The following is a 27,921-nucleotide window of genomic DNA, read 5'->3' as shown; positions in this document are numbered from 1 at the left end:
GCACTTATTTTTCCACAGAACTCTTTTTTAATGTAATGGTAGCTCTATTTTTTGCATTATAAGATACCATCTATTGTAAGTTACATCTTTATTTTATGTGCCACCAAGAAAGGAAAAACAACACTGATAATATGCCTTTGATTTTTAAGACATTTAAATATATGGTCAAGAAAACACAAACTCAAGAAGTAGTGCTTTATCCTATATAGTGAATGGAAGTATGTAGTCTAGAAGTGAAATATTAAAAGCTTTTATCATTTTGTCCATTTTAGTAATTTCATTAATGGTCTGTAGGTTTTTTTTATAGATTTCTATAAACCGTGAGAGGCAGTCCTTTGGATTCTGATACAGACGTCTAACAGAATGCTGCCGTACCACTACACACATTTTGTTATCACAGGTGTAACTTCACACACCACAGCTCCTGGTCTGGGTGATTTTTCAAGTGTAGACTATGAGCTTAGAGGCCTCTGAGTTCGGAGAGGGCACTTTAAAGAATATGCCAGGGTGACGGGAACCACATCAATCTATCCTCATTGACGATCCATGATAACCCTAATTACAGATCTCCCTCCTTTAATCCTCCTCATGATGTTTGCATGTGTGACTTCCAGACTGGATTTTTAACTACTTCAGGTGGGATCCATATCTTCCTCTCTCTGTATCTCCCCACTGTGTCCACTTTGTAAAAGAGTAGGGTCATGAGAATTGTTATTTATTAACAAGAGAACATCTTCCTCCACGCAATAGCAAAGTGGAAATATCTCTTATTTGTAAACTCCATATTATATTACTATGGTCGTTAGCAAATCATACCTTCAGCTGCCTATTTGTGAAGATTTTTGTTTGTTAAAATGAATAATATAATTTTATCTAGAATTTAGATCAGAAAAGCCACACTAAATTTGCTAGTGCCATAAAATAAGTCATTTTAATAATTAAGATACATAAATAAAGTGTTTATGATAGAAACAATAAAGTTGTCTCTCAACTCTGTAAAAACACTGAATTTCCACGTAATTTGTAAGGAATATATTCATCTTATTACATTCAAAATAATGGTTGAACAATAATGATTATCCTTTTCTCTGAATAATTTTGTTTTTATAGTCTATGAATTCACACAATATTACAGTAATTTATAGTATTACAGTGCTTGGTAATCTTGAAGACATGAAATAAAATTCTGATGGTATGTAGAAAATAAAAATAAAATAATTAAAAATCATTTGCATAACTTTTTATGAAAACAAAATAATTAATATTTTTCTCTGTAAAAATAAATTATGTATTTTATGCTGAAATGCCTTTCTAGTAAAGTGTTTAGAAAATAGTTACATTCATGTTTTTGGCAGTGTGCTCGAACATTCTTATCTGCCATTCTCTCGTGCATGATAAAATGAGGTGCAAGCTGTTCGCCTGTGAGAAGAACAGCTTATTTTCACAGGAAAGGAAATGATACATGAAATAGAATTAATTTAAAAACCCAAGTGTCATATGATAGAGACACAAAAATCCACTAAGAAAATATAGTTTTCAAGTCCTTTGAGGTGAGGCAAACTTTGACCATACTTTATCAAAGGTAGTTTTTAATCATGCTACCCTGTAGCTTCCATCAAATTAGCATGTTCATCGATTGCAGGAAATTGTCTCCTGTAATGATTTAAAGCATAGTGTTTGGTCAATTGACTGAGGCACAACAGTGCCTCATTAGCGACCACCTTTTATAAAGGAGCAGGAGAAATAAACATCTCCGTTCTCCTCTAAGCGTGGCTCGCAAGAGTAGCACCTTTGGCACCAAGCAGACCAGTTGTTTCACATGGCGACCAGGTGGAGAAGTCTCTGGGGTGGCCCAACATGAAAAGTCTGATGCTTATGGCAGTGATGCTATTGAGCCAACTTTGCTGGTTTGCCTAGAAAACAGGAGAAAGAATGGATTTAAGTTTACCCAGTCAAAAATTTGCACTTATCCTCGAGCAACACCTGAAGAGCAATTTGGAAAGGAGCCTGCTTTCTGCTTTTTCTTCTTTGTCTTACTTTTCTTCTGCTTTTTCTCAGTCTTCTTTTTGCCCGGCTTCTTTTTCTTGTTTTCCTCTTTATACCACGGTCCCCAGACTCCTCCATTGAACCGAGGATTGCTTCTGGGGTCTTTGGGGGGGTACCTGACAGGCACTGCGGTTTTGTTGAACTGTGAGAGCCTCCGGAGGAGCTTCTTCACGATTCCAGGGTACCGGGTAGAGAGGTCCACTCTCTCATACGGGTCCGCTGTGATGTTGAAAAGCCAGATACTTTTGCCAGTGGACAAGGTGATCCGTTCGTTGTGCCACCGGTTCGGCCCCAGGTTGCTGAAAGACTGCGGGGGAACCCAGTCGCTGTACCCAGGGTTTCCCGTGAGCAGTTTCCAGTGCTGCACCCTGATGGCTGACTGGATCGCGGTGTTCCAGATCCCATAGCCTGCGGCCAACGAGCCATTTTTCGCCTTGGTATAAATGGGGTCAATGTTGTGCAAAATATCCACCCGGGGTGAACGAAGGCCTTCACTTATGGTCTCCCAGATGTCATAGCCATCCAGTTGAATGTCCTCATCAATCTGTCCCTCAGCCAGTGAAATCAGAGTGGGGTACCAGTCAGTGATGTGCACAAGCTCTTTGCACACCGTTCCCTTGTTTTTCAGAAGTGGGCTGTGCACAAAGCCAACAGCCCGGATCCCCCCTTCCCAGTATGTTCCTTTGCTGCCTCTGAGAGGCCAGTTACTTCCTCCTGCTGTGGGTTGGCCGCCATTATCTGAAGAGTATATGATAATGCTGTTGTTATAGAAACCATATGTCTTTAGAGCCAGGGTCACATTGTTGATTGCTTCATCTAAGCAGGAAAGCATGGCAGCATACCTCCGCCTGTTTATGTTGATGATGGATCTGTAGTGTTCAAAATACCTGCTAGGGGCTTGCAGTGGTGAGTGAACAGCTTGGTAGGCAATATACAAAAATATAGGCTTTCTGGGGTCATGGGAAGCTAAAATTTGCTGCACTCTCTGAGTGTACATCTGTGTGGAGTATATGCCATTGTCGTAGTCCCAGGCAGCATTTTCATTTTCATACAAATCATAGCCACACATCCCAGGACTGTCACATTTGTAGTGGGTATAGTAATCACCACTTCCCAAGAGGGAACCAAAAAAGGTATCAAATCCTCTCTTGGTGGGCATGCATTCTTTTCTATAAAAACCCAAGTGCCATTTTCCAACCATATGGGTTGAATATCCAACCTCCTTCAGCTTCTGAGGTAGGGTCTCATTATCCAGAGGTAAGCAGTTGGGTTGGGTAGGTCTTATGATAGAATGCTGAAGTCCGGTGTGTATCTGATACCTTGACGAAAGAGTAAAGACGTTGTCAGTGCAGGATAAAAGAGAAATTCCACATAAAACAATGATTCTTAAATAATGTTTCTACGAAGAGAAACTTTACCCCAAATAAAATATAACCAATTCAGCATTTCTACTATTGACTCAAGTCTTACCCTGATTAACTTCATGCTTAACATTTGAAATACATTTGACTCTAAATCAGTACTTTTGAAACTAAGATTTCACCTTTTATCTCAAAGTGTTTTTAAAGTTCCTGTAACAGAATTAATTTGAATAAACGTTAATCTTTTAATTAATTATGTGACATAGAAAACTGACATACGAAAAAGGATATAAATTTGAGAGTGTCATTATTAGTATTGTTTTTAGTCGGGGGAGCTCACATTAGCTCTTAAATCATTTCCTGAGATCATTTATGTCAAGCTAATTCTGAAGTACTAAAAATACATGCAAAAATTATACAAAAATCTGTTTGATTGTCAAAAATATTTTAAAATTAGTCCCCAACCTGTTAGATCTCTGTAAAGAGAAAGAGAATGTTTCTGACTAACAATACATTATGGTTGAAAAACCATTTTAGAGTAAATGTTTTAGCTGCTGCTAAGGAAGGATTACATTTTCCCCAAAATAGCAGGAAATGAATCCTTTCATATGTTTCCCACAGTGTCTCCTTTTTAAAAAACTTATATTCACTTACAATATAGTCTAAGAAAACATGGTAACCCTTTCTATACATTAAAATTGAGTAAATGTTAATTTCTAGCATTGTTCTTTTCCCAAAGGCTTTTTTCCAGAGAATGGTTATTATCACATAAGTGCATGCATTTTCAGTTGGGTCAAGATGTGCCTATTAGTTCATGACAGTTTAAAAGCAATTGATTCTATAGTCATTATATAAGTTCAAAAAGATTTTTCAATAGAAAATATAGAAATCTGAGAAAATGAAAGTTGCAGAGTGTTAGGGTAAATGTGAAAATACTCTTGGAATCAAATTACAAAGAGTAATATTGAGATCAAAAACAACAATTTTTCAAGTTGATTTAACCTGACAGGCCAATGTGTTATAGGTGCCTTGGGTGAATAGTTCAATTTATTTTTAAATGTTCAAATGATAGTATAATGCAACTGTGAGTTCTTTTCAAGTGTCAATCGCAGCAACAAGTTGCTGGTTTTTAGGTACCTCAGGTCACTAATGCAAAGCAGCATTCATATGGGCCCTGTCTACTCTGCTGATCATTTAGCTGTCAAAGGTTCACAATGATCACAGTTGTGGTAATTTAAAGTGTAATAAACTCCCAAAGAAATAAGCATTTCATAAGCATGATTTAGCGCCAAATTCAGATGTTGTTACTGCCCTTGATAATTTTTGATCCAGTTTAGGATCCAAAACCACTAATTTTGTACAAGTACATGAGAAATTGGTAACATGTATCCATGTAAACACTGAGGAAATTTTTGAAAAAGAAATCTATATGGATAAGAATTTAGAGAAGGATTCATGGGCATGCTGTATTAACTAAATAATTATCTTATGCAGAAAATGTACTTGGCTGGAGTATCTATTCAATTCACTGAATGACTAACCAAATCAAGTCTTTCTAATTAAATTGGGCATTTTCTCCTCTTGAGCTAAAGGCAAAGGAACTGAGGCTTTTGAAAAGTGTGAAATATAGGAAATGTGCACACAAAAGAGTACAAAAGGAGAGCTCTGCTGCTTTCAGAAGATGGTGTAGTGTGAGCAGATAGGTAAGAGAGTTCAGAGCTATTAAGCTACTCTGTGGTTTCTGTCTTGTCCAGAGAGTAGAATGGTTTTCATATTGGAAAATTTAGAACCAACAACATAAAGGTTTGGCAGCAGCTCATACAGAAGAGAGATTTTCAGGGCAGCTCCTGATTAAATGAGCTCAAGCTTCTTGGGCCAAACAGGAGGGAGCTTGGAGTAGAATTTGGAACATGGGTTAAGCGAATAGGTTTTGGGGTCAGACAGACCTGGGTTGGAATTTCTCCACTGCTTATTAGCTGTGTGACTTAGGGCAGTACTTAACCTCTCTGATCCTCAGTTTCCTCATCTGTAAAATAGGGATAATAATACATATTGTGTTGCTGTAGCACCAAAAGAGAGCACAGAGTCTGGTAAAGAGAGTACATTCAACAAATGATAGCTTGTACTATTATCATCCCAGGGTTCTGAACCATATGTTACTAGCATTTATATAAAGTTTTATAATTTATGGGCCTTCTTTCATGTGCATTATTGCATTCAGTCCTCATTACAGCACTCAGACATAGGATTCTTTATGTCCATTTTATACATGGGAGGATAGAGACATAGAAATGTCCCCAACTCCCCCAACCTGCCCCACCAGGCTGTGAAATTGATTCCTGAACAAAAAGGGCTAAACCTGATGCTCTCTCTGTTCTCTTTAAGAGTTAGTATCAGTACTTCTCAGAAAATCAAGAAGCAGAGCAAAGATGCCATCAGTCCTGAGAAGTGAATCTGCTCTAACTTTCTAATTAAAGATAGGAAGGATTTGTAAACCAAATACTGAGGCTTATGCTGATCCCAGAAAAATTTGAGGATAATTTTTTAAGTAGAAGATTTGTGAGCATTTCAAAAAGAACAAATTAGATAGAGTCAAAAAGAAAAATTCTGCCAAGTTCTGCCAAGAAAATGAAGTTAGCTTCATTCTGTTTTTTAAAAAGGATCAATATTAGGTAAATAACTTGGGAAAATGATGGGCATTTGAAAAATCTGCTCATGATTCTTTTCTTATAAAATAATGGAAAATCAACTGTAAGATAGCACGATAGAGTCATGATAAGATTAATAATCTTACACTTTAATATCAGTTAATAGCATATAGAAAAATTTCATTTACATGATCTTCTCTGGCTTCCAAAATTCTGTGGAGCAGGCAAGGGTATTCCATTTATTAGTTCCACCTAACAACAGCAACAACGACAACAACAAAAGACACTGAAACTCAGAGTAATTTAGTAGCTTTCCCAAGTTTTACAGCTGTAAGTCTTGAGGTTCCACGCTAGAATCCAGATTTTTGGCTTTGGAGACTTTTCCGTAGTACAGTGACAGCTAATCGAACAGCTAGACCCATTTAAAATTTGGGTTAATTCATTTGCATTAATCTTCAGTTATTCATTTGCTCAGTCAGGAAATATTACTGAGTGTATAAAGTGTGCCAGAAACTAAGTTTTTGTTTTGTTTTGTTTTCCCTTCCTCTCCCCAAAGCTTTGATATTACTAAGTGTAAAGTAAAGATCCTACTAGCGATGGGGGAAACTTGAAGGTATGAGTTCTCTCAACCTTGGGATCAAGTGGGGATGGAGACAGCACTGTCAGTCATGGAGAACAGCACCAAATGCTGACAAATTCTTTTATTTCAAGAAGGAGGTGGTTGGAGTCTAGGGAAGAGCTTCGTAGAGTCTTTGGTTTGACAGTGAGTTTGACTTGGTGGCAGCATCTAGCTTGAAGACCAATCAGATAATTCTTCAAAATATACTACAAAATCCTGATTAATTGGTTGAGGACCTCTGATCTGGAAGGTAATTTCTGGAGCAGCACAGCAGAGCCCTTTCTTTGGCCTCAGTTCATTGATCATTATTATCCATGATGTGAATAAACAAATAGAAGAAATGCTTACTATTTAGGAGGAATAGTTAAGTTATAAGGGTCATAATCAAGATTCAAAGTAATCTAAGTGACCTGAAATGTTGTTGAAACAAAGATGATGAAATATAGATGGAAAGTTAAGGAAGGGCTCAAAGATTGAAGGGAATATGTCAAAAAGATGCAGAAGCCTGAATAAAGGGGCTCTCACTGGCCAAATCTGGGGCCATGTGAGCATCAAAATAAAGAGTGAGAGTAACAAATTACACTCACTGAATGAGATAGGACACCTCGAGTCCATACTAACATAAATAGATATGTAAGTAAAAGTTTGGTATGGAATGGGATATTGACATAGTCTCAAAGTACCTCCCCACAAAATACTTATTAATTATATAGGGGAAAGAGTACTGTACAGTAGAGGCACCTGATAAACACTATATTAATCAAACGATCAAAGTTAACATCATCAGTAATTGAGACAAGTCAATATCGTGTGCCACCAGATAGGATGCAATGAGAAGAACGCAGCATTATTTCTGTGGTATTCCAGGCTGACATGCATGATCTGAATCTAATCCTGAGTAAACATCAGGCAAACCCAAATTGAGAGGCATTCTAGAAAATAACTGGCCTGGAATCTTCAAAAGTGTCAAGGTTACGTAAATTAAAGAAGGAATGAGGGACTCTTCAAGCTTGAAAGAGACTAAAGAGGCATGACAAGTAAAGGGCAACACGTGATTCTGAACTGGAATCGTGATGGTAAAGGACATACTTGGAGAACTGGCAAAATTTAAATGGAATCTGAGGATTACATGGGAATAACGATGTTAATTTCCTGATTTTGACAGTTGTTTTGTGGCTAATGTAGGAGAATATCCTTGTTTGTAGGAAATATACACTAAAGTATTGGAGGTGATGGGGCATCAGGTTGGCAATCAACTCTCAAATGGTTTGGGAAAAAATGTTATTTGTGTTGTACTTGAATTTTTTCTATAAGTATGAGATTGTTTCAAAAAATTTTAAAAATGTGTAAGAAAACCTACTTGGGATAAATGGAAGGCTTTACATGTTAATTAAAAAAATCAATTGTTTACATGTTAGGTATTTAAGACTGTGTAAATGGCTCTGGGAAGTTGGATATATCAGATTATGAATTTAATAAAAAACAAAAAAGAAAACGAGAGCTAAAATGCTAATAAGATCTTACATTATTATAAAGGCAGTGTGCAAATTCTGAGAAGCAATAATCCTATTCTGTGCTAATCAGAACATATCTGGAATAGAGTTTTCAATATTTAAGCATGTTCCCCCAATATATGTACATTTATTTTTTTATAAATTACACACATGCACTATTGTACTAATTTATAAACATTATAAAATGTACACAAAATAAAAATTAAAAAAAATGAGATAAAAATAAATATAAATAGAATTGCTGTATTTCTTCTTGCATCCTAATGAATCATCCTGTGTTGCTCAAGGGTGTATGGACCACAATTTGGAGACCACTGGTATAGAAAGGAGATTGTAGAGAGATGAGAATTGAAACACAGAGATTGTTTAGAAGGCTATTACAGTAGTCTAGGTCAAAGATGATGGTGGCTTGGACTACCATCTAGTGGCAGTAAAAATGGAAGTAAGTGGATGGATCAAATGTATACTTTGGATTTAGAATGATAGGACTAAATAAATCAATGAGGGGAGCATTCTCCAATGAGGGGAGGATTCCCTGATCCAAACAGGATCAGGAGCAGCTGATCTCTGTTTTATTCCAAAGTATACAATTAGGACTAATGGATAACATTACAAGGAGGCAAATGTCAACTCAATGCAAAAACCACAAAATTCTAAAAAAGAAAAGAAACAAAAACCAACAAAATAGGCTGGATGATCATCTGCCAAGGATTCTGTAAAAGATCTACCTGAATTGGAAAAGAAGTACTCTAACTGGAAAATATGGCTTCTAAGGTTCCTTCTAACTATAAGAATCCATGGGTCAAGGACTATAGTTTAATGTTACCATAAAGAACTTCATACAACCTCTGAGCAGCTTTACAAAACCAAGTTTATAATGTTATGTACAAGTATTTGATAAAGAAGTTTCCACAATGCATCAATATATATTTCTTTCTTTGAATAATATAAAGTAAGCTTAAAAATAGGTTTTTGACATAATATATTCTGAATGCTATAACCATGTTGGCTAAAAAAATAAACTAATTTTGAAATTTAGTGGATTTTTTTTGTCACCATCTGGCTACTAAGTGAAGAAAATTCCATATGAACAATAGTAAATCTAGAGTTGATGCCAAACCTGTTAAAATCAATACCATCATTCTTACTTTCCTGCCAACTTAAAAGAAAAAAGCTATGTGGGCCTTTCAGCATGGCATTTAGAATATATGAAGAGTTTTGTAACCTTTTAAAATATTAATTTATATCACTGGGGGAGGGTAGTAGCAGTTGTTTTTGAATTCTCCGTTGTCTAAGAATGTCTAATACAATATTATTGTTTTAATCCAAATATCATATTTAATGTATCCTTATAAGTACAAAATACTTATAGGATAAAATATGAATCCTAGTAATTGCATGCAGACTCTAAAGTCCAGAAGGCTAGAGAGTACCAACCAGCCAACAGTGTAGTGGGAGTTGATATTTTGAAGGGAAGGAAACAGGTACAAGAGACTATAGTTTATGAATCAAATGTCAGTCAGATATTTATAACTTGGAAAAATATAACTAATTTTCCATATTCTGAAAGGTGTTCCTTTTCACTTCCTTCCAAAAGATTCTTTTGTCTCAAAGACTGTAACTCTATTTATAGGTCTTAATTTCATCTTTCAGTTAATTATATCTTCTGGTGGCAGCTGCAAGTGGAGGAGGGGTGTCATAAAAAGCCTATGCTTAGTTTTTCATCTCATGTTTTCAAGGTGTTTCAGTTTTTACCATGAAAAACTAGGCATGGTTTAGAATGAATTACTCATTGAACACTCATTCACCTACCATGAGCCAGACACTGCCAGCTTTAGGGGTCACCAAGTTGAGCAAGATGGGTCTTGCTCTCAAGGAACTCAGTGTAGCGTGAGAGACAAACAACAATTAGAGGATTATGGTGATGGGAGTAAAAACCTCAATAAAGACAACCACAGCATTCTATGAATGCCCTTAGCGGGTCAGGAAACAGTCTCAGAGGGGGCTATGTAAGATCTGAATGCATTTGTAGGAGCATCTAGGTGAATGTGGGAAAAAGGCAGATATTTCAACCACCTGGAACAACACGGACAAAAGCACAGTCATGAGGGAGCATGAATCTGAGATGATTCTTGAGGGAGGAGGAGCCACCCAGGTGAAGAGCTGCAGGGAAGGCAAAGCGAGTGTTTCAGTAGAGGAGCAGAAGGTTCAAAGGCAAAAGGGGAGAGAGAGTCTGGCTTTCCGTGGATCCACTGTTCAGAATATGAGAGCAGAAATTCAGACACATCCTGACGGGAGATGAGACTACAGAGACGAGAAGGTATCAAATCACAGAGAGCTGTGTTACAGCATACAGCTGTACTAAGGTTTTTGTACTTGATGTAGAGCTCATAGGAAGCCACGGAAATACCTTGGAAAAGAGAATAACATAATAAAAGTTTAGTATCAGAAAAATCACTCTGGTTGTAATATGAAGGCTGGACTGGAGTGGAACAAGACACAGGTGGGTATTTGCCCTAATCTAAGTGAGAGATAAATGTTGATGGTCAAAACTGAGATGAGTAGACAGTGCAGATGGGAGGAGAAGATTAGGATTACAAAGAGGGACATTTGACAGGGTTACGGACTATATGTGGGAGCATGGGAGAGGGGAATGTTAAAAATGAGTCCAAACAGTCTGGTCTGGGTGGCAGGGTGAAAGGAAGTTTCTTGCTCTAAGTTAAGAAATGCAGGAAGAAGAACAGGAATGAATGGGCAGATGATGAGTACTACTCTGCATTTAGTTGGAAGCACCTGTATGATATCCATCTGGAGATGTGTAGGATGAAATCACATACAGATTTGAGACTCATCAGCATACAGGTGGGAGGTGAAGTCATGGGAGCACAGACACTATCTAAAGACAGAAGGGAGACTGAGGGCCAAAGATGGAGCCCAGGAAATCCCATCATTTAGAAGAAAAGCAAGGAGCACCAGTGACAGTCTGAGGGACTGTGAGAACTAGGGTAGTGCAGGGGAGTTCTACAGAGTCGACTGCATCACATACTGTAGAGAAACTAAAGAAAGTGATAGTTGAAGAGCACCAACTGGACTTGGCAATAAGCACGTGTGACCTGATAAACTATACTTTAGTAGAATGGTGGGGGAAGAAGTCCAGATTTTAGTGAGTTGAGACATACGTGGAAAGAGAAAACGTCTAGATGGTGAGCATAGACTATTTCAAGATGTGTAGATGGAAGAAGAAAAAAATGAATCTGGGGGGCTCTGAGTGCTGATGTGGAGAAGTGCTTACCATGTATTGTTGAGTGCAACACATCTGGCTATGGCAGAGTATCGATTGTATTATTACATTTTTATAGTAAAAAATGTGTAAGTTCAATGAAGGCAGGGACTATTCACTGCTGGATCCACATCACCTAAAACAACACTTGGCTCATAATAGGACATCAACAAATATTTCTGAATGGATGAATGAACTAGAGTGTGTGTGTATTCACTGAGAGGGAAAGAGAAAGAAAAAACTGTAAAGATATACACCAAACTGTTAGATATGGTTATTTCTAGGAAGACAACAACTGTGGGAGAAGAGGAAGCTTTCACTTTCTGTTTTATAAATTTACAAATAAATGAAATTCAGATGACTGGGTTTCAAAATAACTGGCTTATTCTACTCAGACTAATTTACTAATATGGAACTAATTTTACCAAGGGAATTAATTAATTTAAAATGGAAAAAGAAATCTAAATGCTAAATGAATGGAAACACTCATTCATCTCAACAAGGAATGTTCTTCCTAGTGGGGACATCTACTCAGAAGTCCACCTTCAGACCAGAAGAAAGGGGATGGAATGAGCTAAATGAATTCTGTAACTACCCCCTAAAAGCGAGAGAAAATGCCCCCTTTCACTAAACAAGCAAAAGGACAACTTGTCAAGTAATTTTTTAATCCTGCCTTTGAATGCTCTTTCCTGGTGGTCAGAGCCTGCTGTTGGTGCTTGCCATTGCCTTGCTCCTGCACAATATGTTAACATTTACCACATCAAGTCTTTTGCTACATGATTACAGTTTTCCTGGTCTCATGAGAAACATGGCTGTAAATCACATGGTAAGTGGTTTCTTTCTTAAAACTTTCTTTTTAATCTCCTCTGCAGTATGTGTGAATTCTTGGCAGTTTCCATCAAAAAGTAGGTTTAGTCCCCAACTACAGGGTCTTTTCCGGACCCCCCCTTTTTTTTTATGTTCTCTTTCTCTTTTAGAATTATTCCTTTTGAAGACCCATACTTTCTACACTCCATTATGTAAAAAAAAATAAAGTCTAATACATAAATTAAAAACTACCGAACATCTATCTAAGTGAACATTCACTTATACGATTAATGGATTCCTTATCTGTAAAACTATTTACGGAGTAAAATTTAAGAGGGATCTCCAGAGGTGCATTTGAAATTATTTAATTTACAGAGACTATTTCAAGGACACACATATTCCGTAAAGCAAAGTGTACCCCATACTGTCAAAATAAAATTTCTATTTTTCTTGCTAGTCTCACTGCTACCACAGAGTATTATTATATCAGTTCTTTTAAATGAGCAATTATCTTCTCTGTTCTAAACAGAAGATGTACTTAGAGGTGTAGACCAGAGAGTAGCTTAAATATTAAAGCACACTTCATGTTACCAACTTTGCCCTAAAGACAAAATGTCTTAAGGAAAATATCCTTAACCTATATCCCATTGACATTATTAGAATTTCCATGTAAGATATAGATTCCTTCAGAAAAAAAGTCCTTTCAATTATTTTGAAAATATCATCTCTCACTTTCCTCTATAAGCATCAGTCCATAATTTAGTTATTCCCCTAGAAATAGAACTGCCATTTTTAAGAAGTCCAACATTTTCTTTGTAGTTTTTACTTTGAAGAAAGAAAAATTATGAAGAGCTTGACATTTATGTTCACCAGATGGCTTCTCTAGGAATTAGCCCAACAACAAAGTGGTAACACTCTTGCATTCTTGATCAGAATTACTTCCTCTTAGCCATGATTAGAGATTATCTTTCAAATAACTGAGTGTCTTTGCACCTGATGTTAGCCACATATAGCGAAAGAATTTCATGTCAGACTCAGGTGGAATGCATCAGTGTCTTAGCTGCAAGCCAAGTGGAAACAAACTGGAACTCAAGATGGCATAGCAGAGAAAATGATGTCAGTCTCCAAGAAAATTCACAAATTCCATTTAATAAAAACTACATTCATTAAGAACCTACAACGTCCCAGGCACTGTACTGTGGGGGAACAGAAGGGATAGTGAGAACTTATGGCAAATAACTCTATGGGACACGTCGTGTTATACTAAGTATCAATAGAGAATAGGGGCCGGCCCGGTGGCATAGCCGTTAAGTTCGCGCGCTCTGCTTTGGCAGCCTGGGGGTCAGATCCTGGGTGCAGACTATGCACCACTCATCAAGCCACGCTGAGGCGGCGTCCCACATAGAGCAACTGGAAGGATGTACAACTATGACATACAACTACCTACTGGGGCTTTGGGGAGAAAAAAGGAAAAAAAGGAGGAGGATTGCAACAGATGTCAGGGCCAATCTTTCTCAAAAAAAAAAAAAAAACAGTTTTCTATGTTTAAAAAAAAAACAGCCTGTCAAAGAAAAAAGTAGAGAATAATTTTTATGTTTAGGGAAAGTTTAGAAGAGAATATACTTGCTTATTCCTCAAGACAGCTGGGTTTACTACACTTTCAGTTAATTAGCATTATTTTTAAAGGAAGTTTATAATTCCATGTTATAAAGCAATTTCAAGTAAGATGAAGAGAATTATTGAGTAAAAACTGCATTAATTGGTATGTCCAAATTCTCAAGGCTAGAGCCACACATTTTCATGCAGGCATCATTAGAAATAGAACACAGGCAACAACTGACATTTATTAAATAATTTTTTTCCTAAAAGATAAATTTATGGACTTCTAACCTATCTGTGACTTTGACCTTCTATTGGTGTCTTTTCTAAATTCTAACAGTGATGACTATTGAGCCTATCCTGAATACAGATATTGAACTATTTTGAATAGCTTAGGATTTATTATTAAAATGGCAGTGTTAATAAGCAATTAGTGCTGGCAGATGAGGATGTGGAATTGATATTTTATATTCTGAAGTGTTGAACTTTATAAGTAGCTTTACATGAAAGAAATTTAGCAAATTAAAATGAATCCCTTGCATCCAAATTGGAAAGGAAGAAGTGAAACTGTCACTATTTGCAGATGACATGATTTTGTATATAGAAAACCCTAAAGAATCCACCAGAAAACTTTTAGAAGTAATAAACGAATATGGTAAAGTTGCAGGATACAAAATCAACATACAAAAATCAGTTGCATTTCTGTACACTAACAACAAAGTAGCAGAAAGAGAAATTAAGAATACTATCCCATTTACAATTGCAACAAAAGTAATAAAATACCTAGGAATAAACTTAACCAAAGAGGTGAAAGATCTGTACACCGAAAACTATAAAACATTTCTGAAAGAAATTGAAGAAGACACAAAGAAATGGAAAGATATTCCGTGCTCTTGGATTGGAAGAATTAACATAGTTAAGATGTCCATACTTCCTAAAGCCATCTATAGATTCAATGCAATCCCTATCAAAGTTCCAACAACATTTTTCACAGAAATAGAACAAAGAATCCTAAAATTTCTATGGAACAACAAAAGACCCCGAATAGCTAAAGGAATCCTGAGAAAAAAGAACAAAGCTGGAGGTATCACACTCCCTGATTTCAAAATATACTACAAAGCTATAGTAACCAAAACAGCATGGTACTGGCACAAAAACAGACACACAGATCAATGGAATAGAATCGAAAGCCCAGAAATAAACCCACACATCTATGGACAGCTAATCTTTGACAAAGGAGCCAAGAACATACAATGGGGAAAAGAAAGTCTCTTCAACAAATGGTGTTGGGAAAACTGGACAGCCACATGCAAAAAAATGAAAGTAGACCCTTACCTTACACCATGCACAAAAATTAACTCCAAATGGATTAAAGACTTGAATGTAAGACCTGAAACTATGAAACTTCTAGAAGAAAACATAGGCAGTACGCTCTTCCACATCGGTCTTAGCAACATCTTTTCAAACACCACATCTGACCAGGCAAGAGAATCAATAGAAAAAATAAACAAATGGGACTACATCAAACTAAAAAGCTTCTGCACAGCAAAGGAAACCATCAACAAAACGAAAAGACAACCTAACAATTGGGAGAAGATATTTGCAAACCATACATCTGATAAGGGCTTAATCTCCAAAATATATAAAGAACTCATGCATCTCAACAACAAAAAAACTACCAACCCAATTAAAAAATGGGCAAATGACCTGAACAGACATTTCTCCAAAGAAGATATACAGATGGCCAACAGACACATGAAAAGATGTTCAAAATCACTAACTATCAGGGAAATGCAAATCAAAACTACAATGAGATATCACCTCACGCCCGTCAGAATGGCTATAATTAACAAGACAGAAACAATATGTGTTGGAGAGGATGTGGAGAGAAGGGAACTCTCATACACTGCTGGTGGGAGTGCAAACTGGTGCAGCCACTATGGAAAACAGTATGGAGATTCCTCAAAAAATCAAGGATAGAACTACCATATGATCCAGCTATTCCACTGTTGGGCATTTATCCAAAGAACTTGAAAACACCAATTTGCAAAGGTACATGCACCCCTGTGTTCATTGCAGCGTTATTCACAATAGCCAAGACTTGGAAGCAACCTAAGTGCCCATCAAGGGACGAATGGATAAAGAAGATGTGGTATATATACACAGTGGAATACTACTCAGCCATAAGAAACGATGAAATCCAGCCATTTGTGACAACATGGATGGACATTGAGGTTATAATGCAAAGTGAAATAAGTCAGAGGGAGAAGGTCAAATACCGTATGATTTCCTTCATTAAGTAGTAGATAATAACAACAATAAACAAACACATAGGGACAGAGATTGGATTGGTGGTTACCAGAGGGGAAGCGGGGAGGGAGGAGGGTGAAAGGGATAATTCGGTACATGTGTGTGGTGATGGGTTGTAATTAGTATTTTGGTGGTGAACATGATGTAGTCCATGCAGAAATAGAAGTACAATGATGTACACCTGAAATTTTTACAATGTTATAAACCAATGTTACTGCAATAAACAACATATTAAAAAAAAAAAAGAATCCCTTGCTGTAACAATTATTATAGATCATCTTTCATCTACCACATTGACAATACCATGTTATAGCTGCCTTAATTTTATAAAATAATTCTTTTCATTCAACTTTCTCCTTTATGTAGAAAAATATCCAGAGTATTTGTTGTTATTTTTAAGAAATTTTAGTATATTTGAAGTATTTCACAATGATAATAATAATTTTTAGAGCTGAAAATAAAAAGAAAAATAAATATGCCCTGAAGATCCCTAATAGATAAAACCTGTGGCCTTGCCACACCCCAGGGAAGGAAATTCCTGCCACTCTGGCTCACCACCAGAACGTCTCGATCACAGTTCCCCTTGATCCCTCTGGATGCAGGTGAAGTCGTTTCCCCTTTTGTCTCATCACTGAATATGAAAGCAGCTGGTCAGCACTCTCTCTATGATAATAGAGAGAATTTTTTTCCAGAAAAGTTATCCAAAAATTACTAGTGAGGTGAAAAGTAATCATTATACAGGCAGATGATTTTCCTCAGCAGAAGGCTCACTGCTTATAGCCTGGAAAGGGCACTAACTAGAAGGCTCACAGTGTTTATTTCACATGCATTCTGGCAACTCTCTGTACAGTAATCCCCCCTAATCTGCAGGGGATATGTTCCAAGACCCCCAGAGGATGCCTGAAATCATGGATAGTACCGAACCCTAGATATAGTATGTTTTTTCCTATACATTTTTACCTGTGATAAATTAGGCACAGTAAGAGATTAACAATAACTAATAATAAAATAGAACTGTAACAAAATACTGTAATAAAAATTACTGTGGATCTTAGCAACCACAGCATAAAATTATTTTTCTTTTCTTATTAAGTTGAGAACTTTCACCTCTTCACTTAAAGGAAGCGCTTTATGGCTTCTCTTTGGCATATCTGAATTGCCGGCATCACTACTCTTGGGCTTGGGGGCCACTATTAAGTAAAGTAAGGGTGACTTGAACACAAGACTGTGATACCGTGACAGCTGATTTGATAACCTAGACGCTACTAAGCGACTAACGGGCGGGTATTAGATACTGCGTGGATCCGCTGGCCAAAGGGATGACTCGCGTCCTGGGCGGATGGAGCAGGATGGTGGGAGATTTCATCACGCTATTCAGAACAGGGCAATTCAAAACTTATGAATTATTTATTTCTGGAATTTTTCCATTTAATATTTCTGGACTGTGGTCGGCTTCAGGTAACTGAAACTGGAGAAAGGGGGACTACTGTATTTTCTGCAAAAGGTTTGCCCCTGGTGGTCAGGGTTGGATCCACAGCCCAACATCTCTTTAGAGGGCAACCACCCATTTCCTGGGTGGCATGTGGGAAAATGTGTCCTTCATATCTGTTAGAAATCAGGTTGGTGGAGGAGTTAGTGGAAGCCTTACTTTATCTCTGGACATTCTGCTCAATGGCTTGACATCACAGCAAGTTTTCTAGCATGGACTATGGAAACAATCCAGCCCACGTGGTGGTATTGAGAAAAGCCTACAATATTAGGAGTCAAGATGCCTGGATCTGAATCCTGCTCCTTACTGGCTGCGTAGTCTTGAGCAAGCCACTTACCTGAACCTCAGTCTCTTCATTTTTAAAAGGTATTAGTAATAGCAACACGACAACCCCACAGGATTTTTTTTTGATTAGGATTATATGAAATAAAATCTATAAAACATTGTAAATTGTAAAGTTTTATACAAATGCTAGTTATAACTAATTATTACTACATCTCGTCTCTGCTTGTGCCCTTCTTGTCCTTCATCTCATCAACTCCAAGTCCTCCTCCTCCCACTGCGCTGTTGTGTGCACGTGGAGGAAACCAAAACCAAACCGAGGCAATGCGCGATACCATGGCTTGGACTAGTGAACCAGTCTCCTGCCCATTCTTTCTTCCTGGCAGTCAGATGGGAATTTCCAATTGTCAACCAAAGGTCAGCCTGCGACGTTGATTTATTTCCCCTTTTACTGGACTCCCATGTCAGTCCCTTTAAATGTCTGAGAGGAATGCAAAGAGATATATACATTGCTTTTTAGGGAGACCCATGTTACTTACCAATTACTTAGCTTTAGTTTTACAAAATAAATATTCTGAATGTAGATAGTTTGTAAAAAGAAGGATAGTGTTGAATCTATAGGAATATTTATGGTATGCTGAGTTGTAATGACTTACAAACAAAAACCAACTGATCTATTAGTTGTGTGAGTCATCCTTGCCAGAATTAATTTAGTATACACATCTTGATGTAGTTCAGAAGTGGAGATAAACTTGCTCCCCCAAATTGTCTTCGGAGTGTCTTAATATTATTAATCAATGTTTATTTCATCTACCAGAGGGAAGATATTCCACCCATTTTTTCCTTATTCTTTACTCATACCATACCAGATAGGTTTCCAGAAGATCACACGAATACTGCATGTAGGACCCTGGGAAAGCATACCTATTATTGAGCATAGGTTTCTCAGCTGACAGCTGTATCTTGGAAAGCTCCCTGGAAGTACCATCAAGATTTACTGCAGCAAAAATTGTTCTTTGTGGTGCTGCTTCTCCTAGTGCCCACTGCCCCCTTTCCTGTACCGAGAGGAATCGTGTGTCCCAGTAAGCTGTGCTTTGCCTGCCAACTCCTCTAAAGATTTGTGTTATAACATCCAAAACTGTCAGCCTCATGCAATCCTGAAGAGCTCTAGCAACTGTTGTTTTACCTGTCCTTCTACTAGGATCCAAAATGCAGATTCTCAAAATTAATTTAATGATATTTTTATAGTAAAATAAGGGAAAGTGCATGCAAAAATGCAACAATTAGTTAAAAATTATATTCAAAAGCTATATTAATGTAATTCTTAGATGTCACATTCAGAAAAAGTTATATTAGAAACAAGTTAACAAAAATAGATCATTCATGACAATATAATTGGAGGCACAGTAAGGGAATAATGAGTGATTTTGGCCCACTAAAGGAGGAGATGTTATCTCCCTTTGTAATTTACCAATATGTTATTAGAGTGTTCAATATGTCATATGCTTATCAATAACTTTGCAATTTTGTTACCTGTCCTTGTCATTAGCTTTATTTTACTTTGAATTTACTATCCTGTAAAACAATGGAGTTGAGGACTAAAACGGCAAATTCATTTCAGAGAATCTCGATGCCTCAGTTTCCTCATTTCCATAAAATGAGGTTAATAATGGCATCTTTTTCATCAAGTTATTGTGAGGCTTAAATGAGCTAACATATGCAAAGTGCTTAGAACAGTGTCTAAGCAAACCGAAACACAACAGAAAAAATTACAGAGTTCAATGGGGTGATTAGAGTTTTGGCAGACTCAACACATTTTCCAACCTTTGGTTGTTATCTGGTCTCCCCCAACAGTAATAAGTAAGAATCTCTAAGAAACAACCACTTGTCAAATTTTGGTGTGGTATCAAAGAAGAATATCCACATGTATCCAAAAACAAGACTCAAATACATCTCCCTTTTCCAACTATGAAGCTGAATTTTCTTCATGTACTTCAACAGCAACTAATATGACAATGAGAATCCAATTATTTTCTATTAAGCTAGCTGTTAAAGAGATTAGCAAAATAAAAAATAACGTTGGGCCAGCCCGGTGGTGTACTGGTTAAGTTTGCACACTCTGCTTTGGCGGCCTGGAGTTTGCAGGTTCGGATCCCAGGCATGGAGCTACGCACCACTTATCAAGCCATGCTGTGGCAGGTGTCCCACATATAAAGTAGAGGAAGATGGGCACTGATGTTACTCCAGACCCAACCCTCCTCAGCAAAAAGAGGAGGATTGGCAATGGATGTTAGCTCAGGACTAATCTTCCTCACCAAAAAAATAAAATAAAATAATGCTACTCTTACTATTTTTTTTGTTTGTTTGGAGAATATAGTTATATTCATAAAAATATTTATGTTAACATCTAATTGGTTATTATTTTTAAATGAATTAATAAATAAATACACTTTTTAAAATTCTGAGTTTTAATGTCAATTATGATTAAAAAAAATAGTTTTAACTCACATGAGCAAAAGCTTATTGGGGTCTTCAGTGATTTTTAAGAGTGCAAAAGGGTCCTGAGACCAAAATGTTTGAGAACCACTGATGTCTTAATATTTTCCAAATTATTCTATGGTTAAAATTTTCTGAATATCAATTATTACCAAACCTAAGAAATAATTTTATGAAACAGTGTTTTGTAGTAAAAAGAACATGAGATTAGGAGTAACCATTCCAATACTAACTCTGTAGCAAGATGAAAAAAATTATTTTTAAAGTCAAAATAGTATGCCAATTCCGGCAAAATTCATATCAGCGGTGAAAATATTTTATATTGCTTCCTTCAACTTCTGGAGTAGTTGGCTTTTTTTTTTACAAAAAGTCAAAAATAAATAAATAATAAACGACTATTTTTCATATCTGGGTTGCACTGAAGCCCAGAGATATGTTGTCTTAGGCCAGAAGATGAGATTCAGCTGAGATCAAGGGCTCAGCTGTAGGAAGAGGTGACCATGAGACTGTGAACCACTAGTAACTAACAGAAATCCCTGGGAGACTCCTGGACTTCCCACAAGATCAATTTTATGCAAATGAAATCTCAAGGGAAAGGGTGAAGTCGAGTGATAAGAAACAGGCATCGCCTTAGATAAGTCAATTCTCTATGAACCCACACCTGCTTCTGCAAAAGGGAATAATAATACTTACCTCTCAGGGTTACCTCTCAGGGTTATTAAAGAGATTAGCATGAGTTAATGTACGTGAGATGTCTACATAAACTATAATGTGCTAAACAAACGGTACTGCTGATATTGCTAAAGTAGCGACTGCAACCCTGGATCTGTCGTCAGCACACTCAGCATTCAGGTCATGCTCCATCATCCGGATCCACCACTTACCCTTCCTGAAGCCAACTTCCCCATCTGTAGGTGGTGGAGGGACATGTATGATGCTGGTGCGCTTTGGGAAGGGGGAGTTTGTGAGGTGGAGAGCCACAGAGATGGCAGAAAACTGTTGCTATGCAACCTAACCCCACATTTTTAGAAAAGTTACTAGTGCCTCAGAAAAGCATCTTGAGGAGAATCTTGTGAAATCTTGAAGAATCTTGTGGAGAAAGGAGAGGCGGAAGTGCATAGCTCAGAATCCTGTGGAGAAAGGAGAGGGCGGAAGTTCATAGCTCAGAATCCTGTGGAGAAAGGAGAGGGCGGAAGTTCATAGCTCAGAATCTTGTGGAGAAAGGAGAGGCAGGAGGTTCATAGCTCAGAATCCTGTGGAGAAAGGAGAGGCAGGAGGTTCATAGCTCAGTGTGACTAGGGGAGGAAGCTGGAAGCTGGGCTGATGTAGGAGAGCAGATACAGACTGGCAAAGGAATGATGGGAATGGCCTTGGCTGCCCTGACTATGGAGGTGGGCTGTGGATTGTAGTTAACTAAATCTCTGCCCCAAATGACATCTGGCTTTCATTTAATACAGTCATAATCATAACGCTTGCCTTTCTCTTTGGGTTGTTGTGAAAGTTAAGTAAGATAAAATGTATAAGGCCCTTTATAAAGAATGAAGCATTATACAAGTTTAGTTATCGATATCAAGTAGATAGGAGCGAGACAGAATCCTGCATCTTCCTCCCATAAAATAATCTGGGTGTTGAAATAGTTTTGTACCTAACAGGAATCATGCTCTGTAAAGTGAGTATGGTAAAGTTTTATTAAAGATTTCTAGTAGGAACCAGAAACATGCTGTTCTTCAGAAAGGAAGCACCTCCTCCTATGTTTTGAATACAGTGCTCTATACCCCTTTGAATTTTAATGCGAGAAGGTAGCTTGATATTCCTCTGTATAAAGCCCGCAGCTGGTTTCTGAGATTTAGAAAAATTAACACCACCATTCTGCCAAGGATCAGCATTATTCTCTAGCTCTTATAACAGGGCAGTTTCAGTGTGGATGAAAAGGCTTCCACAGAATGTTGATGTTTGCACAAATGTTCAAATATCAAAATATTCTCAGAAACATGTTCAGTAACTATTAGATAAAGGTGAGCAGACAAAGTATACATTTATAAAACAAAGCAGAAAACATAAAAATTATCCAGGATCACTTTGCAACATTCCTATACACTGTGGACTATTCATACATTTGCAGAAATAGGTCAGAATAACAACTGGTGACAGGCTCAAAGAAACACAGTAGCCAACATCAGGAAAACCCTCCAACAAACTGTAAAACTTCTTATATAAAATAAGGAGTCTGGAATTAGGGAGTCTCCAGGGACTTTCTAATGTTCTGTGAATCACAACTTTTATCAGCAATTAAAAGCTGAAAGATGGACTGAATTCTCCTAAAATGAAAACTTTGTTTAGAGAGAGAAATCATACAGAATCCAGGGGCCTGTATGTCCCTTTGGAGGCTGACTGAAGAGTGGCACATACTTAGCATCAAAGTCCAGATCAAATGAAATCCATGAGGGGACACAAGTTATGACCATTGCCTGTTTTGAATGCCTACATGAGAAAGTCAATCTGTAGGTATTTAATGTATATTATCACCTTTTAGAACAAGAATGAAGTTTAAAAATTTTTAAATAGCCAAAGGTCCAGGATAACCACAAATGTCACATTCACATTCTTGAACAATTTAATCTGGGCTACTGACAAGCTTTAGAAGGTATTAGATAAAAAGCAGTGGCACCAATGAGGGCGTATTGGAGCATTAAAGCTGAGCTTCCTCCATGAAATGGGGTGGCTGGACTGTGTAGACATTGTATGGAGATGAATTAGATTCATCAAACAGACAGAGCAGAATATTGTGTAAAATTCTCTGAAATAGATATACAGACACACATTTTTAAATTTCTATAACTGAGACCACTGGGAAACCAGAGTGTAGAAAGAAAAATTATAAGCTTTAAATTTTGAGTCAGCTTTGGTTAAAATGAAAAGAAACCACAATATTTGATGGCAAGCCTTGAGAGAAAAGAATCTTGTTGATACAAGTGCTCTGCAACTTCCAGAAACTGTGCTGAGTATTACTCATTCCAGTAACGAAAGGTGAGGTACAAAGAACCAGGCTATTTATTAGGAGACTGGGAGGTGGGAGGTATGTGCAAAGGACTTAGGTAAGATTCTTTTGGGTTATACACACTCGTCTTATTATCTTGAATGGCAGTTCCTCTGTTTAATGTTCACTGAGAAGGGGCAAGAGGTTCTCAGAGTTATTCACCTGAAACTACAAAATTTATTTAATCTACCAAGAAGGTAACTTTTAACCAAGAGGCTAGGTTAACCACAAAGCTGATTGAACAGGCTTGCTCATCTAGGCTATGAACGAAACCACCGGCTTAGTGCTTGTCACCCCATCATCCTGGGAATAATCTCATAGCCTCCCGTTAACTAACCTCACCCCATGGCATAGCTGCTCTTAGTTAGAAAGCTACAGTCACTTCGAGTCTAGCTTTCTATTTTACAAGCTACTAAAGTAGTTTCTAATCCAAATGCAACAGAAAATTTCATCTCTCACAACAGCCACACACACAGAGCCTGGTGGATAGCAACCAGGAATGGGGTGCCTTCGTGAAAACTTCAGGCGGACAAGGAGTCCAAAGAGATGGGCAAATATCACTGAATTCTCAAATAGTTCTCAGAATAAACCAAGTGACAACCATCACGCTTGTACAGCATAAACAGGGCAGGCGGTTTTTACCTTGTGATTCATCTTCCTCATCCAAACGTGAACGAGAGCAATATCAACATTATAGTTTGTGAGGAAAGTATGTGGGGAAGAACACAGGAAATGTCTCCGTGTTGACTTCTCTTTCCAGGAGCTGCCCTCTGCTTACGTGAAACCTCCTGCTTTAGTCAAAGATGTTATGTTAGGAGAGTACTAAGCTGAAATCCTTGGCGTGAAATTAAAAACCAGACCAAATCAAATATTGTTATTCAAGTTTGAATAGTTTCGATTACTAAGAGTTTGCAATCAATGAAGAGAGGTAATTTAACACTTCCTTTTCATATTTGAAATGTAAACAGGAGATTATTAACAAAGGTTCTAATTATTATTTCATGATTAGCTATTGGTCTATGATTAATTATGGCATGGGTAACACAATGTCATCCCATCAGCTCTATCATTATGCATTTTTTTCCCAAATATACTAGATATGTTCTGTAGCTATTTGATGGAAGTAATGGTAGATTTAACTTCTATTAATCATTGTTATACTTTCACTATGGAGAAAATGATAATATTTAGAGCAGTCTTCATACTTTTACTCACATATAATAGAAAACAAGAAAATAGTATTTGATAATAATTTGATAGCATCAAAGAGTTTTAGGATACCCTGAAACAATGTAACAATAATTTAGAATGCTCTATCTGATGATTTATTAAACATGTCAGTTTTGTTTGATTATATTAAAGCAATTGGCTTTAGTACTAGTCAAATTCCTTTCCAGTATACTTCATGGGACAACATGAATTTGTCATACTGCATACAAAAATGTTGAGTGAACTATGTGATGATTCATTTTATATGTCAACTAGGCTAAGCCATGTTACCTAGATATTTGGTCAAACATTCTAGATGTTTCTATGAAAATATTTTCTAGATTAGATTAACATTTAAATCAGCAGACTGAATGAAGCAGATTACCTTCCATAATGTGGGTGGGCATATTCCAATCAGTTGAAGGCTGTAATAGAAAAAGACTGACCTCTGAAGAAAAGGAAATTCCTTGAGTACACTGCCTTTGGACATGAACTGCAGCATCAACTCTTCCCTAGGGTCTCCAGCCTGCTAGCCTACCCTGCAGATTTTGGACTTGCCAATCTCCACAATCATGTGAGCCAATTCCTTAAAATAAATCTCTCTCTCTCTCTCTCTCTCTATTTATATACACACACACATCTTGTTGGTTCTGTTTCTCTGGAGAACCCTGACTGATACAAACTATTACTTAGAATAAAGAAAGATGCCTTTAAAAGTGTCTTAGAAATATATTATCATATATTATTAGATATTACTGTTAGTAATGTTACCATAGTCCCTAATTCTAAAATGCACATTTTTAATAACTTAACAATTCCAAAATTGTGAAGTACTTTATAATTAACTTACATATTTAATACCGTTTTATTTAATATATTGGGTTTTCCACTATTAATGGCGTCTTGTAGTCAATAAAATATGAAATATAGTCCCAGAGCAATGCATATGTTTGAAATTTGTATATCGAAGTAATGTAAAATTCTAAAAGCATCATAGGAAGTAAATTAGGCAGAAACATTGAGATGAATGTCTTGGAACAAAGATAATTTGTTTTATTTTATGTCATAACTATAAAACTTCAAATTTATGTCCCTATCCTTCATAGTATAAAGGATTTCCAGCAAATACTTACTAGTCTGTTTAGGAATGGAAGAAAAGACCCAGAACTCTTTAGTTTTCTTTAATTTTGTAATTAACTTCCTCCTTCCCTCTCTCCTTCCTTTCTTTTTTTCCCCAACAATATGCTGCTTAAATAGTAGTGAACAAGACATAGTAGCTTATCTCAAGGAGATTATCGCCAAATAATAAAAGATAAGGTAAATGTCCAGGTAATTTCAATTCAGTGTGTTAAGTGCTTAAATAGGGGTGATGACAGTGTGACATGGGGATTCAAATAGCTCAGTTCAAGAAAGTTCAAGAAAATATCCCCTGGGGAAATATTTAAGCTAAGACTTGAATGTAGAACAGAAAGCTGAAGAAGGTGGGAAAGAACCCTTCACGCAGAGGCCAAATGACGTGAACAGGCACAACGGTGGAATTTTAAGTAGTTCAATATGGCAGGCAAGAACCGGGCTTCAGGATGCGGGGAAGGGTTTTGTATAATAAAAGGACAGAAAAAACTAGCTAACTGGAGTGTCTGCTGATGTGACTTTGCCAATAGAACTCTATAGTTTTCAAGATGTTCTAGCTTTCAAGTTACAGCAAGGAGAGAGTTCATCTACTAAGGAATGGGGAACCATAAAGTTTCCAAAAATTGAATGTGGGAGAGACAGGTATAGAGCCCTGATGCTGTCCACAAACAGCAGGATTAGGCAATGAGGTATACCAGGAGGGCACTGTGCAATGGGGTAATGGAGCCCAGTTACGAGGGAGGGAAGTACTGAAATGGAAGGTCGGAACACTAGAAGCCAACATCATACACCTCACTTTTGACCATATGTGGTCAATCAGAGGAAGTTCCACAGAATGAGGACTAGCTTCACTACACACAATACAACCATGTGGGCTGCTGTGAAGGGGTGTATAAGAGCAGCATCCTCACAAACACAGTGGAAGAAAAAGATGTACCTTGTGAAAATTAAACTAGACAATTAACCACTTTAGGGAAGAATTTTGGTATATATAAAAGTTAAATTTGGTGGAAACATCCACTGTGAATTACCAATGATGTTAGCACCTTTATCAAAAGGAATGTGTGACTCAGAACGAGCACCAATGACCTGTAAGTCACCTAGAAAAAGAAGTCAGAGAGGCAGTCTTTATTTTTGTGTCTCTGAAACTGCTCTGTCATTTGGGTGCCTCAGTTATTGGACTCTTCTATCTCTTCAGCTCCCGTGACAAGTTTATCTCTACAGCAAAGATGCAAGTACTTGGTTAGTGGTCTCTAAACCAGATGTGTTCACCTCAGGGCAGGTACAAGGCAGGAAGAAAAGATCAGAAACACTATATATACGTATACTATACATTTCATCATTCTTATAAAATTTATTTTTGGGGGTATTATTTTTTATAATGCATATTAAATATTATTTGTATATGTAATACATGAGTAAATAAATATATATGCATACATTGGGGGCACCTGCTAATTTTTTAATTCAAAGTTGTTTACAATCAGGAAAACAAATTTTGAAAACCATGAAGCATTAGAATCATAAGCATGTCCACCAGTTCTAGGCTCACTAACCAGTTTCTGCTTATAATTTGGCCTCCATTTAAGCAGAGAATGAATGCAGTGGTTATGCCAACACAGTAGCATTCTATACCATATGGCAATTTGTATTTTAGGTTAATAAATAAGTAACCAGGTATATGTCCTTATCTTATGACGCTGGCTACTAAGAATCTATTTCTAAGAAACAGATCCATTTTCAATGCAGTGGCTGAAAACTCAAATACCACACTCTGAATCATGGAAACCTAAAACTTAAATATCACTCAGTTAAGTATCAACAATTAAGTACTGCTTTTTAATGTGATTTTTCAATATAGTCCACATATGTTTCTGAGTCTACTAACTATAGCCGATAGAAGTATAAATAAATATGCATAAAAATAAAGACTGTCACTGGCTTAGCTTCCTTTGCTTTGGCCCAAATTCAACATTTGAGCAGGAATAAAAATAACAGGAATGAGTTTTTCCTCTTCATTAACAACTTTAATCTCCTCTTGGACCTACCACAATCCAAGAGTAAGTGAAAAGAAGAGGGGAAAGGAATTAATG

The 27,921-nt window shown here is 37.0% G+C and overlaps 1 protein-coding gene across 1 annotated transcript in view; it reads right to left on the bottom strand.

Moving 5' to 3' along the window:
- Positions 1-912: 912 nt before the first annotated feature.
- The window catches only part of ARSJ (arylsulfatase family member J), a 73,407-nt gene continuing 46,398 nt past the window's right edge, over positions 913-27,921 (bottom strand). Inside the window, exon 2 of the mRNA XM_004426552.3 lies at positions 913-3,365. Coding sequence (XP_004426609.1) covers positions 1,967-3,365 — 1,399 coding nt within the window. The 3' untranslated portion in view covers positions 913-1,966. The remainder of the gene's footprint in view (positions 3,366-27,921) is intronic.

The sequence above is a fragment of the Ceratotherium simum genome, chromosome 12 (genome assembly GCF_057802395.1).
Source record: "Ceratotherium simum simum isolate JZ-2026a chromosome 12, ASM5780239v1, whole genome shotgun sequence".
Lineage (NCBI taxonomy): Eukaryota > Metazoa > Chordata > Mammalia > Perissodactyla > Rhinocerotidae > Ceratotherium > Ceratotherium simum.
Note: the sequence above shows the minus strand (reverse complement) of the source record. Positions and strands in the feature narration are given on the sequence as shown.